The 14,930-nt window shown below is 44.3% G+C and overlaps 1 protein-coding gene across 9 annotated transcripts in view; it reads right to left on the bottom strand.

Moving 5' to 3' along the window:
• The window catches only part of ARHGEF7 (Rho guanine nucleotide exchange factor 7), an 85,493-nt gene that overhangs the window by 60,895 nt on the left and 9,668 nt on the right, over window positions 1-14,930 (bottom strand). For 7 of the 9 annotated variants that reach the window (XR_014525567.1, XR_014525568.1, XM_083501158.1 and 4 more), the window contains exons 2-3: window positions 10,077-10,163; window positions 1,690-1,774 (exon numbers count right to left, since the gene is read on the bottom strand). Coding sequence is in view for 5 of the 9 variants with exons in the window: in XM_083501158.1 (XP_083357284.1) it covers window positions 1,690-1,774; window positions 10,077-10,163 (172 nt within the window). In the remaining 4 variants the exon portion in view is untranslated. Of the gene's footprint in view, window positions 1-1,689; window positions 1,775-10,076; window positions 10,164-10,255; window positions 10,460-14,930 lie in introns of those variants that run through there. The other 2 variants (XM_083501163.1, XM_083501162.1) reach the window with 2 other exon arrangements.

The raw sequence follows: 14,930 nt of genomic DNA, 5'->3' as shown, positions 1-14,930 counted from the left end.
GGCGGTTCCCTCATTGCAAGAAGCGAAGTTACAGGGAACCAGACAGAGGGCCTTCTTGGTAGTGGTGCCTACCCTGTGGAACGCCCTCCCATCAGATGTCAAGGAAATAAGCAGCTATCCTATTTTTAAAAGACATCTGAAGGCAGCCCTTTTTAACACTCGATTGGGAGCCACCCAGAGTGGCTGGGGAAACTCAGCCAGATGGGTGGGGTATAAATAATAAATTGTGGTTGTTGTATTATAATAGGCACATCATATGGAAATGTTAGTGGCACTGAATTCAATGAGGCTCATACAATTGAGCACTTAAATGCATCTTTATAATCTACTAGCCCCCCAAGTCCACTTGCAGCTCCTTCTCTCTCTGGAAGAAATCCTACAACCATCCTAGACTATGACACCAACTACCAGGAACCAGAATAGCCTACCACAAAACCTATATCCGTAATATATGGTATATTGTAGATGTAAACTGGTTTGAGAACCAGTTTTGGAAAAAAAAGTGAGTGACACATATAATAAATTCAATTAGATTGTTTTCAAAGGGACTTCTGCCAGATTATTCCTCAGCTCTACTGTTGTCCAGCTTCAATGATGTGTGCAAACACATCAGAGGAACCCAGTTCTTGTGTTGCCACTCTCCGGGCCTCACATGGGCTTTATGCAATAAAAAAGGCATTAACACAAACACTAATATTATGAACTGTTAGGTGTATGCTTGTGCATGCACGCACATGAGTGCTTTAAGAGACAGTGACATTTATGCCCCATATTCATGGGGTATCAAAATCATTAGAGGTGAACCTATAATCAAAACAACAAACGTACACACCACAGTATTACTAGAAAAATCTGAAAATGGGACAATTGTCCATCTATCCTCTTAAAATGGAAAAAAGGGAGCATGGGATGAATACCAAAACAGACACAGTAGGCATATATTACTACTTAGAAAATAGAGGTGTTCTGTAAGGTAAAGGTAAAGGGACCCCTGACCATTTGGTCCAGTCGTGACCGACTCTGGGGTTGCGGCGCTCATCTCGCTTTATTGGCCGAGGGAGCCGGCTTACAGCTTCCGGGTCATGTAGCAAGCATGACTAAGCCACTTCTGGCAAACCAGAGCAGCGCACGGAAACGCCATTTACCTTCCTACCGGAGCGGTACCTATTTATCTACTTGCACTTTGACGTGCTTTCAAACTGCTAGGTGGGCAGGAGCTGGGACCGAGCAATGGGAGCTCACCCCATCGCGGGGATTCGAACCGCTGACCTTCTGATCAGCAAATCCTAGGCTCTGTGGTTTAACCCACAGCGCCACCCACGCCAAATATATTCCAAATAGTATCAAAGTACAGAAATGGTCGCTTGTGCAGGTAACACTGAAAACCAAGCAAATTCCAAGCTAATGACTTGGGCGTGATCATCAACAGAGCTATTCAGCTATAGTTTGTTTATTTAGTTAAGGAAGCATATTCAGCTCAAGGACAACTGGGGGAGTTGTGAGCCGGAGTGTCACAAGAGCGGAGCAAGAAATGAAATGAAATAAAAATCCTGCTGCTGAATGGTAAATGCTGTGAATTCTTTTTTTAAAAAAAACCTGAAACATAGACACTTTCAGTTCAGAGCAAAACAAACAAACAAAATACAGAACAGCGAGTAAATGAAGTAGGAGGAAATGGATTCTACTTACCTGCTGTTACTTTATTTAGAGCAACCAAGGAGCTAAGCACCTTGCTGAAGTTCTGTCCCTGATAGAGATCATTTGCATCAAACGTCTTTAAAAAAAAAGAAACATAAATACATATTAAGTCATGCTAGAAAGAAAGCCACTGCAAGTTCAAAACGATTTTTTTCTAAAAGATCTCAGCCAAGTTTTGATCCATTGTTTATTTTTTATACACACAAACGTGAGTTGCAAAGAGCGTACAACTTCTGTTTCGGTTGCGAGGACCACCTACCTTATTAGCTTCCAGGTCCAATTCAAAGTGTCGACAATGGATTTTAAAGCCCCGGGCATTATGCAGTCTGCCTACCTGAATGAACATCTCCTGCTATATGCGTCACCCATAGACCTGCCAAAGGGAATTGGCTGTGTTCACACAGAACTGCAAGGCCACAGGACCAAGTGTTCTCTCTTGAACAACCTCCTTATGGAATCCATTTCCAATCGGCTGTGTTCACACAGAACTGCAAGGCCACAGGACCAAGTGTTCTCTCTTGAACAATCTCCTTATGGAATCCATTTCCCAAAACACCCCTACCTGGCCTATTTTATGCCCATCTTCCATAGGCCACGTAAAGGTTGTCCAGATGTTGTCCCTTTTACAGGCTGATGAGTCAACTGCGGTACAGAGGGGCAGTTATGCCAATCTGTTTCAGCAAACATAATAGCCCTCTTCAGGCATTAGATTTGGGGGGAGGGGGGGTTGGGGAGAACGGCCTTACCCTACAGGATGTATTAGCCAATCCTGCTAAGTCTCCCAGAAAGGATTACAGTGATACCTCAGGTTAAGAACTTAATTCGATCCGGAGGTCCATTCTTAACCTGAGGTACCACTTTAGCTAATGGGGCCTCCCGCTGCCACCGCCACACAATTTCTGTTCTCATCCTGAAGCAAAGTTCTTAACCTGAAGTACCGTACTATTTAGCGGAGTCTGTAACCTGAAGCGTACAGGTACCACTGTAAAGGCATAAAAGTTGTTTCCAAAAGCCACTCCCTACCCCTCACCCCGTCCACCCTAGAGAGATAAGTATCAACCGGAAGAAAAATCCTGCCCGAGATATACCAGGACTACTTTTCAAAACAGCCATCACAAAATAAAAATGGGTTAGGAAGCAAGAGAATCTATATAAAGAGCACACAAGAGAAGGATTTGGGCTCACCATTGTGAATTCTCTCTCAACAAAAGTAGACTGCTAAACGTGTATGTTCAAAGAAGTCAAGGAAAAACAGGATGTGAAGAGGCTTATGTTTCCTGCCAGTCTGAGGCTATCTGGGACGGTGGGAGCGAGTTGATTGGCCATTCCAACAGCCAGTTCATCATTGGAATAACACACGCACCTAGGCGGCGTTACTCAACAGGAAGCCAAACAAGAGGATGAACGACAGGGGATTGCAGAGAGAAGAGTATGTATGAATGTGTAATGGTTTCATGGAAGTGATTTCATGTCATCTGGGAATTCTCTTTAAACAGAATAGTAAGAATCGCCAACAATGTACCAAGGGGGGGGGGAGTCAACTTGTTTTTGAACACTCAACATTTCTTTGCACCTGAGAAATTATGTGGGGGTGCCAAATTTCATGATGGTATGCTCCGCAGCATAAAGATGAAAACAAAAATAGGTGGGGGAAGAAGAGCAGCTGATTCGTGATGACATGGCTCAAGGTTCAGCCCACGACAGTTCAGTTCAAAGCATCAAAGGAAGCAGCACTTGGGAAGGGAGCTTTCCACCAGAGACTCTGGAAAGCCACCTATGGTCAGTGCTGGAAATACCAACTGAGAGGCTTCCTAGATGCTTCTGCCCATCTCCTCTAGTTAGCCAGTCAGAATAATCACTACCAGCAGGTCCCACCCAGTCTCCCGCAACTCTCTATCCCACAGAAACGGCTTCCGTAGGGCAGTGGATGCTTTTGCTCATTCCCCTCCCCTTTTTTCTGTAAGAAGCCACTGAGGGGGGTGAAAACCAAGCTATGGCTTATACAGGTGGCAATCCTTTTGGCCGGGCGTTCCATTCCTGACCCCCCATGCATGTAAGCAGAGCTTACATAAGCCCACCCCGCCCCTTTTTCAGACCACTTCCATATTGGCAGCGATGAGCATGAGCATGATTTGCATAAAATGGTCGCTGCCTGTAATGAGCTGAGGGGGGCAGACTCAGTTTCCCCAACCTAAGTCAATCAGCCCACCCTAAGCCAATCAGAACCATGCATTCTTTCTGTGGGTGTTCGCCTTTCTGAGTCTGCAGAGAGGGATTTGAAGAAGCAGCAAGCGAGCCAGTAAGAATGTTTATAAACTTATTGTTCCGCTGGGTTTTCCCAGTGCAGAAAGAGCTTTTAAGCTGTCTCTCTTGCTTGCCAGGCAAGGCTCACTCAGCACGCCAACCCTGGAAGGGTAGGGATGCTTGCATGAGACCTCGCAGGAACTGGACAGCCCTGTGAGATCTTGCACCAGTGCGCCAAATCTGTGTGCGCCTTGCCCCCACCCCCCAAGCAAAGCAGAGAGCTGAAAGTTATTTTCATGCAGGCAAAACTCAGTGCAGAAAGAGCTTTAAAGCCTTCTATCTTCCTTGCATTTAACTTGCAAAATTTCAGTCAACCAGCCTTCAACTGCATATGGTTCGAATCATGCAAGTTAAATATTTGTAAAATGCAACTGTACTGAAGACTAGTTCACCCAAGCACTTTTTTTAAATGGCAAACGCTGGCGCAAGTTGATGCTCTGAGATACTGATCAGTTATCAGTACCACATATTCTGCTGATCATGTACAGTACTTGGCGCCATTTGAATCAGTGACAGCTGTAAAACGGAAGGCAGCAACTTGCGGTCTACAGAAAATCAGCCTAAATGGCTCTGGGTCTCTTCTCACTATTATCTGGTATTTAAAGTCCTATCGTTTTTCAAGGTAATAAACCATGTTCTCAAGAAACCAAGCCAAACACTTCTGATCTGCCTAGATACAGAAAACTCTGTACACACCATTTTTTTTTCATCTACAGAAGTAAGAATACAGACAGTTTTGACTCTCAAGCAAACTTCTTTCCTTCCAGAAACCTGTGCAGTGAATGGTTACACACATATCGCCCAACCGTCTCTTCTTTAGTAAAGGAATGCTTTCAAGTCTCTACCAAAATGAGAGCTCAATACTTTTCCTGTCTTCTCTTCTTCCTCTGCTCCCCTTCTCCTGTCAATAATTCAACTTCTCCTGGCCTAGAACTGCATAAGCAGATATAAAACTATAAATGGGACAGAAAGCTATAACCCACTGGCAGCCTAATCCTATGCATGTTTATTTGGAAAACGCAGCAACAGCGTGAGGGCCTGAGAGTCTACACAAAACAGTAAGCCTCTGCCTGGATTGTATCACTAGTGACTACAGAGTCCTCCATGCAAAAGAAATCAATAACCGCTGCATATAGAAAATAACCCTTTCCCTCTAAGGAGAGGAATTTTATTTATGCATTAGTATGGAAGAACATTTAATTTTGTGACTTCCCATTTACAGCCCAGTAGCACAGCCCAAGGGACGCGGGTGGCGCTCTGGGTTAAACCACAGAGCCTAGGACTTGCTGATCAGAAGGTCGGCTGTTCGAATCCCTGCGACAGGGTGAGCTCCCATTGCTCGGTCCCTGCTCCTGCCAACCTAGCAGTTCGAAAGCACGACAAAGTGCAAGTAGATAAATAGGTACCGCTCCGGCGGGAAGGTAAACGACGTTTCCGTGCGCTGCTCTGGTTAGCCAGAAGCGGCTTAGTCATGCTTGCCACATGACCCGGAAGCTGTACGCCGACTCCCTCGGCCAATAAAGCGAGATGAGTGCCGCAACCCCAGTCGGTCACGACTGGACCTAATGGTCGGGGGTCCCTTTACCTTTACCTAGCACAGCCCAAAGACACACCTACCCCTAAATGAGAATTAAAGGTAAAGGTAAAGGACCCCTGACAGTTAAGTGTAGTCACAGACGACTCTGGGGTTGCGGTGCTCATCTCACTTTACAGGTCGAGGGAGCCGGTGTTTGTCCGCAGACAGTTTTTCCGGGTCATATGGCCAGCATGACTAAGCAGCTTATGGCACAGCGGAACACCAAAACCAGAGCAGCGCATGGAAACGTTGTTTACCTTCCTGCCAGACCGGTACCTATTTATCTACTTGCATTTTTTGGTGTGCTTTCAAACTGCTAGGTTGGCAGGAGCTGGGACCGAGCAATGGGAGCTCACCCCATTGCAGGGATTCAAACCACCAACCTTCTGATCGGCAAGCCCGAGAGGCTCAGTAGTTTAGACCACAGCTAACACTGATTTTAATACAGTGGTACCTCTGGATGCGAACGGGATCCGTTCCAGAGCCCCGTTCGCATCCTGAAGTCAACGCAACCCGCGTCTGCTCGTGCATGGGTCGCGATTTGCTGCTTCTGCGCATGCACGTGACATCATTTTGAGCATCTGCGCATGCGCGAGCGGTGAAACCCGGAAGTAACATGTTCCATTACTTCAGGGTCGCCGCAGGGCACAACCCGAAAATGCTCAACCTGAAGACTGTAGTTATTCTAGGTTTCCAGGGAACTATAGTTCTACAACAGATAATTCTAAGCAGGTTTGCCAACCAACCATTCCCGTAATTTCCTACAGTAAACATGAGATTTATAGGTTTGCAGTGTAGATATATTCCTATGCTTTTCCCAAGGCAGAACATTAAGGCCAGGGATATCTGAAATGTGCTGAAGAGGTCAACAATATTATCTAGAACGCAAAATGGCCCCCAAAAAACCTGCAGTTCAAGTACAATATATGATGCAATAGGGTACAGCTGGGTTTTTTCCTATCCAGCATTCTCTTAAACTATCTAGTTGTTATCTTGTTCACAACTTTAAAGCGACTCGTGCCTGGGTTCAAAATATTTCCAATTTTCCCCAAACCTTGAAAATACAGAAGTCTCCCCTCAACTCCCCCCTCCCGCAAAAAGTGAGTCATATAGTCTTGAACTGTCCCACAATTTTGGCAGACTTTGTTCCTGTTATTATACGTAATGCCCATTCAATTTTTAAAATACGTTTCCAACTAACAATTTTTAAGTTCCATGTCTTAACAGAAAGGCAAGTGCAGGCAAGAAGAAAACAACTTGACAAATGAATTCAAACAGCACTGACCACTTAATATAGTAAATTGCATATTGTTTATGGCCAATAATCAAAAAGTTTCAACTCAGGGTAGCCAATCACAACTGTTCCTCAGATGGCCCTGTGAATTCCACCCCCTGCACCCCACCTAAATAAAGCTAAGTCATTTTATAAAACTCTTATTCTTTCTGTCTTTCCCCTGGAAAGATAAGAAACATGGGTGAGGCTTTACCTTGGGTAAACAAAGCCAGAAGTTCAATTGTCTCACATTTCTACTGTAGTTCACAAGCTTGTTTCAACACGTCTGCCATAACTGTAGTCCCACACAGGGTTCACAGACAAAAATGAAGCAAGGTAGGTGTGCAATTGATCATGTGACCAAAATCTAGGTCTCTATGTTCTAATCAATTACTCATTAAAAGGAAAGGCAATAAATTTGCTAGGTATTAAAGTTATCAAGTGTTAAATCTACAAGGCCCTTTAAAGTCAGATTCACTAACCCAAGGGAAAGTTAGCAAGCTTGGGGGGACGACAACACTAATTTAAATAGCTGTGTAGAAAGTAAGTAGAGGGGGAGTTCATCATTAACTAATTGACTCTGACTCAGCAATGTAGCGACACTGCCAAAAGGAAGAAAACACCATACTTGGATGCAACAAGAGAATTATACACAGAAGACTCAGAAGATACTTGTCCCGTTCTAAACTGTACTCCTTATAACAAAGAAGTCATAAGGAAACCAAAGCCAACAAAAACCAAGGCAATCAAGGGTCTGAATAAATGAGGAAAACATGTAGAAACCAACTAGTTTCATAGAGAAATCTGAGAAAGTGTCACCTAGCAGTCAGAACAGAAGAAGAGCATTTAGACTGATTATCACCTACACATTTCCTCTAGTTATCTCACTACGGAAAAGGGCTGGAATCATAGAATCACAGAGTTGGAAGGGATCCCGAGGATCATCAACAAACAAATGAAAAATTAAAGAAAGGCCTGGAATAGCCATCGTTCCCCAGCCTCAGAATCTAATAGAAGTATTCAAATGCATTGAGATTAGTTATATTATTTGTCTACTGTATACGAGACATAAAAAGATGGAACCTTGCTGTGCATCCTCTGTCAACAGGGGCCTTAAATATCAAGTTAGACCACCGTTGATTAAGATTTGTTTAGGTGCTGTCCTTGAGGAAGGAGGGTTGACTTGATGATTTAGTGTCACTTCCAGCCATATATCCAGGGACTTCTTTAAGTAGAGAGGATAAATGCCTTTGACAGCAACACCTTTGGGTAGGATTCCTGAAATGGCTGGACATGCTCACCCATGATGTTCCTTCTACAAGTAGGGTAAATTTTTCATCGTTCAAAGTGTTTGAGCAGGTAGAACCAGAACAAGCTGTTTCTCCTTGCTCCATAGCCCAGGGATACACAAGAAAACCCTCTTTCTGCCTCCAGTGTTAGGATTTTTTCTGGTCATGCTGAGCAGAAATCCACCACCTCTGAGGAGGCGTGAACACATCAGCTATCACCTTCATTTTAAAGTAGTATAACACCACATTAAACAGTCATGGCTTCCCCAAAGATTCCTGAGAACTGTAGTTTGTTAATAAATAAATAAATAAATAATAATAATAATAATAATAATAATAATAATAATAAACAATAATAATTTATTATTTATACCCCGCCCATCTGGCAGTTTCCCCAGACACTCTGGGCGGCTTCCAATAGAATATTAAAATACAATAACCTATTAAACATTAAAAGCTTCCCTAAACAGGGCTGCCTTCAGATGTCTTTTAAAAGTCTAAAAGTTAAGAGAGTTGGGAGTTGCTATGAGGCTCCTATTCCCCTCACACAGCTACAGTTCCCAGAGTTCCATGGGGAAAGGGACAACCAGTTAAACCACTCTGAGTATCGTAGCTCTGGGGTGGGAATAGGGGTCTCCTAACAACTCACTGTACACTTAAACACAGTTTTCAAGGATTCTTTGGCTGAAGCCTAGGTGCATAATAGCGCTTTCAATATATTGTGCAGATATGGCATTAAAAATCTGATTCTGAGATGATCTATGGTTCGTTCCCTACAAAACAAAAAAACCTCAATATACAGTACTTCATGGGAGGGCATGGATTGAGTTTTATGAAACTAGAGAGTGTATATTTTAATATGTTTGCATTACACAATGATATTAATCAGGCTATTTTAAAGGGATGACTCTCTCCTATATATATAAAATTTGGAAGAATCCAAATAAAATCAGTGCGAAGACAAACACAGTAGAAAACAATATATCTCTTTGAAAAACAAGGCTAGATTTGGGGCCAGATGAGACAAGAAACAAGAGGTGTGGAACAATCTCATGACATTTTCATTTTTACTTAACAGTAAAAAAACAAAAACCTCTGTGTGTGTGTGTGTGTGTGTGCATGCGTGCTTGGGCTTTGACTATGATCAAAGCACCAACATTGGGGGAGTGGAAGTTAACTGCCCCTACCCAAAAAAAACTTAATACAGTACTCTCAACAAGCAGTTAATAACCTCCCAGCAGAAAACAGAGATGCCTTCTACTTCAGGACTAATAGCAGCTGTAAAGAGGTATTAAACAGTGAAAGCGGGGAAATGTAAAAGCCTCACTCCCCCTGCACCATGGCTCCAATAAAATCCAGGCTTCTCCATGGCTGCTTTTAAGTAAAAATGCCAGGACTCACAATCCTCCTGTATTTCATCTGGTCTGGCCTTCAGTGAGAGTTAACAGGAGGTGGGAAAGCTTGTTCAATATCTGGCTGTTAAAACAGCTACCCGTACAAAATGATATATAGCATTCGCAAGGCAATATTAAAGGGGAGGCGTGCAAAAAAAAAAAAAGGACAGCGTGGCTGCACAGACACGAGTGTGCTGAATAGGTGCGTGGGTAAGAAGAACCACCAACGTGGCATTACGCTGGAGGAGAAAGAAACGCCTGTGTGCAGAGAGAGAGGATGGAACAGGTAGGCGTTTGTTTGCTGCCAACCGTCCGGCACAGTGGCTCCCTTAACTTTTAATTCATTCCTTAGCACGGCCCTCTACCCTCTTTAACACCCTCCACCCTCACCCCATATTACATGTTCATATATACACGTGTGTCTGTGTGCGATTATACACACACATGCAAGCAAGCAAACACACACATATTGCAAACACACACACGTGTGTGTGTGTGTGTGTGTGTGTGTTGGCAATATGCACAATTCTCCCCCACCTCACCTCCAGGCGGAGAGTGGCGCCGCAGGCGCGGAGGAACTCGCGGATATTGCTCAGGCACTCGCTCTCGGTGCGCGGCTCCGGATAAACCTGCAAGAGGAAGAGAAGGAGAAGCGGCTCAAGTCAGTTTCGCGGTGGCGGGTTGAGACCGTGGAGAGAAGCAGGGGCTTCGGAGCACCCACCCAGGTCTAACTCGCCCTCCGTGGGCTCCGGGCTCTCGCTTCCACCCGCCCACCCACCGCACTTTCTCCCCTCCAGGCTTCACTTGGAAAGCAGCTTTTGGATTTGATTTGCCCGGAAGTAAACATGCCGACAGGAAATGGCGTGTGAACGGGGTACGAGGGAAGTCCCTCGTTCCCCCACTCCGGGATGATTTTCCCTTCTCTTCCCTCCCTCCCGCCCGCGTCACCCCCTCTGCAGGGGTAGGGCTAGAGAGGTGGTGTCTTATTAGCTATGCAAATACAGTAGACAATATAGAGAGCACCCCACCAGTGCAGCAGCAGCCAATGTGTGCAGAACGGAGTTGCCAGGATCTTGCCACCGTGCCTTTCTGGAAGGGCTCTCTAAGAAACTGCTCCGGCGGGCAGTTTTGCTAATGGGCTCAACTCTTGTCCTTAAGTTACCAGTTAATAAAGATCCACCTGTTGGATTTGGGCTAGCTATTTCCAAGGCACGGGGAGCCTGCCGGAAATAAATGGTAGCCACCTTCAGGAAAATAATATATAAGGCAGGCTGACTGACGTTCTTTCATAGGCTTTCCCCATCAGCAACGTTCTGCAATGGCCTGTCGGCATTCTTCCAGCGTGTCTTCCCAGGGGGCCAATCTCCCCCTTAATGTAGGAGCATCCACATAATGTCCTCCCCATCTCAAGTTTTACCCTGGACCTTTCCACCTTGAAATGCAGAGGGCTTTGATGCTTAGGAAATCAGAAAAGGCCAGGATCAAAACACCCAGCATTTAAAGGAGGAAGGGTCTGAGAAAACATTGGGATGGGGGTCCACATTTTGCTCCAGTGTGGGCAAGCCCCGAGTCTGCTGTTGCCCACAGTAGGACCATCTGCATTCCAGGGCACGGCATTCAGTTCATGGTGTGCTACAAAACAGCACCGGTGCTTGCAGAACAAATAGGTTACAGGAGACTCGAGAAATCAAGCCAAGCTCCATTGTACAGTCAGTAGGGAGGTGGGGAACCTACTTAACTTTTAACTCCAATCTTGCAAGCTGCTAAATGTAGCCTACGTACGTGATGAAGCCACCTTGAGTGGCTTCTTGCCATGTTCCTACACCCTCCTTCTTTCCACTTGTTTCTCTCAGGTGGAACCTGCTGAATTTGCATAATGGTGCAAAACACAGTGAAAGTGGGGAAATCTGCTGATGTCACATTTACAGAGTTTCTGCAAGCAAATCATTTCGCCGCACTAGAAGCTGAACCAGAGAAACGGGCCCCTCCTTGAAGCAGTGATTTCACTGCATTGATGCCACATACAGTGGTACCTCGGGTTACAAACTTCATTCGTTCCGGAGGTCCGTTCTTAACCTGAAACCGTTCTTAACCTGAGGCGCGCTTTCACTAATGGAGCCTCCCGCTGCCGCCACTGTACAATTTCCGTTCTCATCCTGGGGAAAAGTTTGCAACCCGAGGCACTACTTCCAGGTTAGTGGAGTTTGTAACCTGAAGTATTTGTAACCCGAAGCATTTGTAACCCAAGATACCACTGTACACTGGTTTCCATACGTTGTCAGTGCAGATGCAGGAGGCTAGGTGAATGGTACAGAAGTCTGTATTGTTGACTTCTACTGTATTGCTATTAACTTTACTGTATTGTTATTTAAGACATTTGTGCTCCACCTTTCCAAATGTGTTCAAGACAGCTAACAATCCTTAAATAATAAAACACATGGTAAACATCAACAGCAAAACAAAGTGCCGTATTTTTCCATCTATAAGATGCCCCCATGTATAAGGCGCCCCCTATTAAGAAAATGGGGGAAGATGGCCCAGAGAATAAGCAGAGTATAAACTTTTGACATTATTTTTAGGGGGGGGGGAACCTAGTCTTATGCACAGAAAAATACACTACATAGAGACAGCCTCCTTGAATAAACCCGTTTCAACTTCTTCCCGCCAGCCCATGGGTCTAGTAACAGACACAAGCATGGTCCCCTAAACCACAGAAAATACAACTTCAACTCTCATACAGAGAGCCCAGAGTAGAGTCACAAAATCATAGCATGCAGAACTACTTATCTATGCACCCACTATAAGCATGCACCAGTTTCATGCCGCTGTAATTTCCATGGCTTCTCCCCATGATATAGTGGGGGTTATAGTTTGCTGTGGGTTAAACCACAGAACCTAGGACTTGCCGATCAGAAGGTCGGCGGTTCGAATCCCTGCAACGGGGTGAGCTCCCGTTGCTTGGTCCCTGCTCCTGCCAACCTAGCAGTTCGAAAGCACATCAAAGTGCAAGTAGATAAATAGGTACCGCTCCGGCCGGAAGGTAAACGGCGTTTCCGTGCACTGCACGCCGGCTCCCTCGCCCAATAAAGCGAGATGAGCGCCGCAACCCCAGAGTCGGCCACGACTGGACCTAATGGTCGGGGGTCCCTTTACCTTTACCTTCATAGTTTGCTGAAGACACCAAGAATGCTTTTGCATAAATTGTTAGCCCCCAGCCCCTCAAAGGACCACAATTCCCAGGGTTTCCTTGGGGTAAAGGAATGATTGTTAAAACCATGGGTAGGCAAACTAAGGCCTGGAGGCCGGATCCAGCCCAATCACCTTCTAAATCTGTCCCACAGATGGTCTGGGAATCAGCATGTTTTTACATGAGTAGAATGTGTCCTTTTATTTAAAATGCATCTCTGGGTTATTTGTGGGGCATAGGAATTCATTCATATTTTTTAAAAAAATATAGTCCAGCCCCTCACAAGGCCTGAGGGACAGTGGACCGGCCCCCTGCTGAAAAAGTTTGCTGACCCCTGGTTAAAACAGCTTAGGTTTGTAATGTGAGTATGCCCTTAATGTATGTATAACCCTATGGCTAAATGCATTCAGTGTTAGTATTTTTGGTATGTTTCAACTTAGGCTACTAAACATTTTCACTACAAAGCACACAGATGGGCTCTCCAGGAAACTACTGAATACACGTGGTCTGAAAATCAAATTTCCAATGAATGTGGAAAATAAGAATCTGAATGTATGTACATGCATACAGTCAAACTACTTTCTTCTGGCAGAAACAGGAGAAGTAAGGTGGGAGCACACTTGCGTTTGTCCCCCAAACCCCTTCCCTATTTTATTTTATTTTTAATGGAGCTATGAGAACTCCCTCACAGGCAGTTTTACGTGCCCTAAAGCAGTGGCAATGAGTACTCAGGTAGGTAGTAGCTGGCAGGCTCTGCTAGCACAAAATGGCCTGCTCTGTGTATCTGCACAAAATCTCAAGCGCGTAAACACCTCACTTTTGTGGGGAAATTCGCAGTTTGGCTTGTGACGCTCACAGAGTTGGCTCCAAGTGAATGAATATAAAACCAACTATCCCAGAGTTCAAGGGAAACAACTGAAAAATCCAAAAATAGTTTTCTTACTTCTACTTTGGAAACATTTCTGAAGACTGCCAAATTGTTCTTCAAGCTGCCTTAAAATAAATGAGTTGGAACTAAAACCTGTGTGATAAATTAAGTGTTACATAAGCAACCTTTATAATGCAGGAGGAAACATGGGAGCCTGTAACACTTCAGCTGCGATAAGTCTTTCCATTGGTTATTTAAAACATAGGTACTGTACACTAGAACAGAAACAAATAGCCAGCATTCATCATGAAAAGAGGTCAAAGAGGACTACCCTACATGTTTCTGAGGTAAAATTGATCTGTTAGAAGAGAGTCCATACAATCCTTTGACATTTTATTACATATTTTTGCCTAATGTGTGGCACCATGTTCTGTATCACTTGGCAAAACACTCAAGCTAAGAGGTGAGGCTTCATTGCAGGGCAGGGCTCTATATCTGTTAACAGTCTGAAAGACTTAATAGCACATGGATTCAAAATTAACTTCATAATGGCAAGAACAGCTTACACACTTACTTGTGAATACTCCCACAGGGATCGGTGGGGTCGATTTACAAGTGATTCAGTCATTTAAAGCAAACTCCAATATAGTAGGCCGAAGATCTCCATGACTATATTTATTATTATTATTATTATTATTATTATTATTATTATTATTATTATTATTTATTTTTAAAAATCTTTTGCCCCACAGTTGTGGGCAAAAACCTCAAAACTGGGCAGTTTCTGCTTCAACAGCTTGATTTTGAGTGCTACCTCACATAACACATTAGCTGTGGCACAAAATCATCATCGTTTGTCATTTTTGGGTGTGCTTACCCATCCTTTGACTGTTCGCTTCATAGTTAAGTTTTCTCCTATCCAAATTAATTGCATGTAGTAAGCAACAGCCTCATCACATATTGGTGCGTTCACAGAACCAGTCACTAAGTGTCCCGCTATAAAAAGAATCCACACTCATGCTGAGTCATTGCTGGGTCATTGCCATATAAACATAGTCATCCAAACACTGTCCTGAGTCTTGGAAGTCTGGAGAAGTTTCTATAAGTCACAGTCTACAGCTCTTTCATACCACACAATAAACAGTATTTCTGGGTTCCAACTTAACAACCCCTATACACACACACAAAAAAAGAACTTCGCATTAGCGTGCATGAATTATTCGTAACCCAACTTCCTGCCAAATAACTCAGAGTAAGAACCAGCAGGAGACTAGATTGGCTCCGCTGGCGCACTTGCACCACGCTGACCTGGCTGCCACCCCACTCCCATTGTGCAGGCCA

The sequence above is a fragment of the Podarcis liolepis genome (assembly GCF_965112155.1).
Source record: "Podarcis liolepis genome assembly, chromosome: 4".
Lineage (NCBI taxonomy): Eukaryota > Metazoa > Chordata > Lepidosauria > Squamata > Lacertidae > Podarcis > Podarcis liolepis.
Note: the sequence above shows the minus strand (reverse complement) of the source record. Positions and strands in the feature narration are given on the sequence as shown.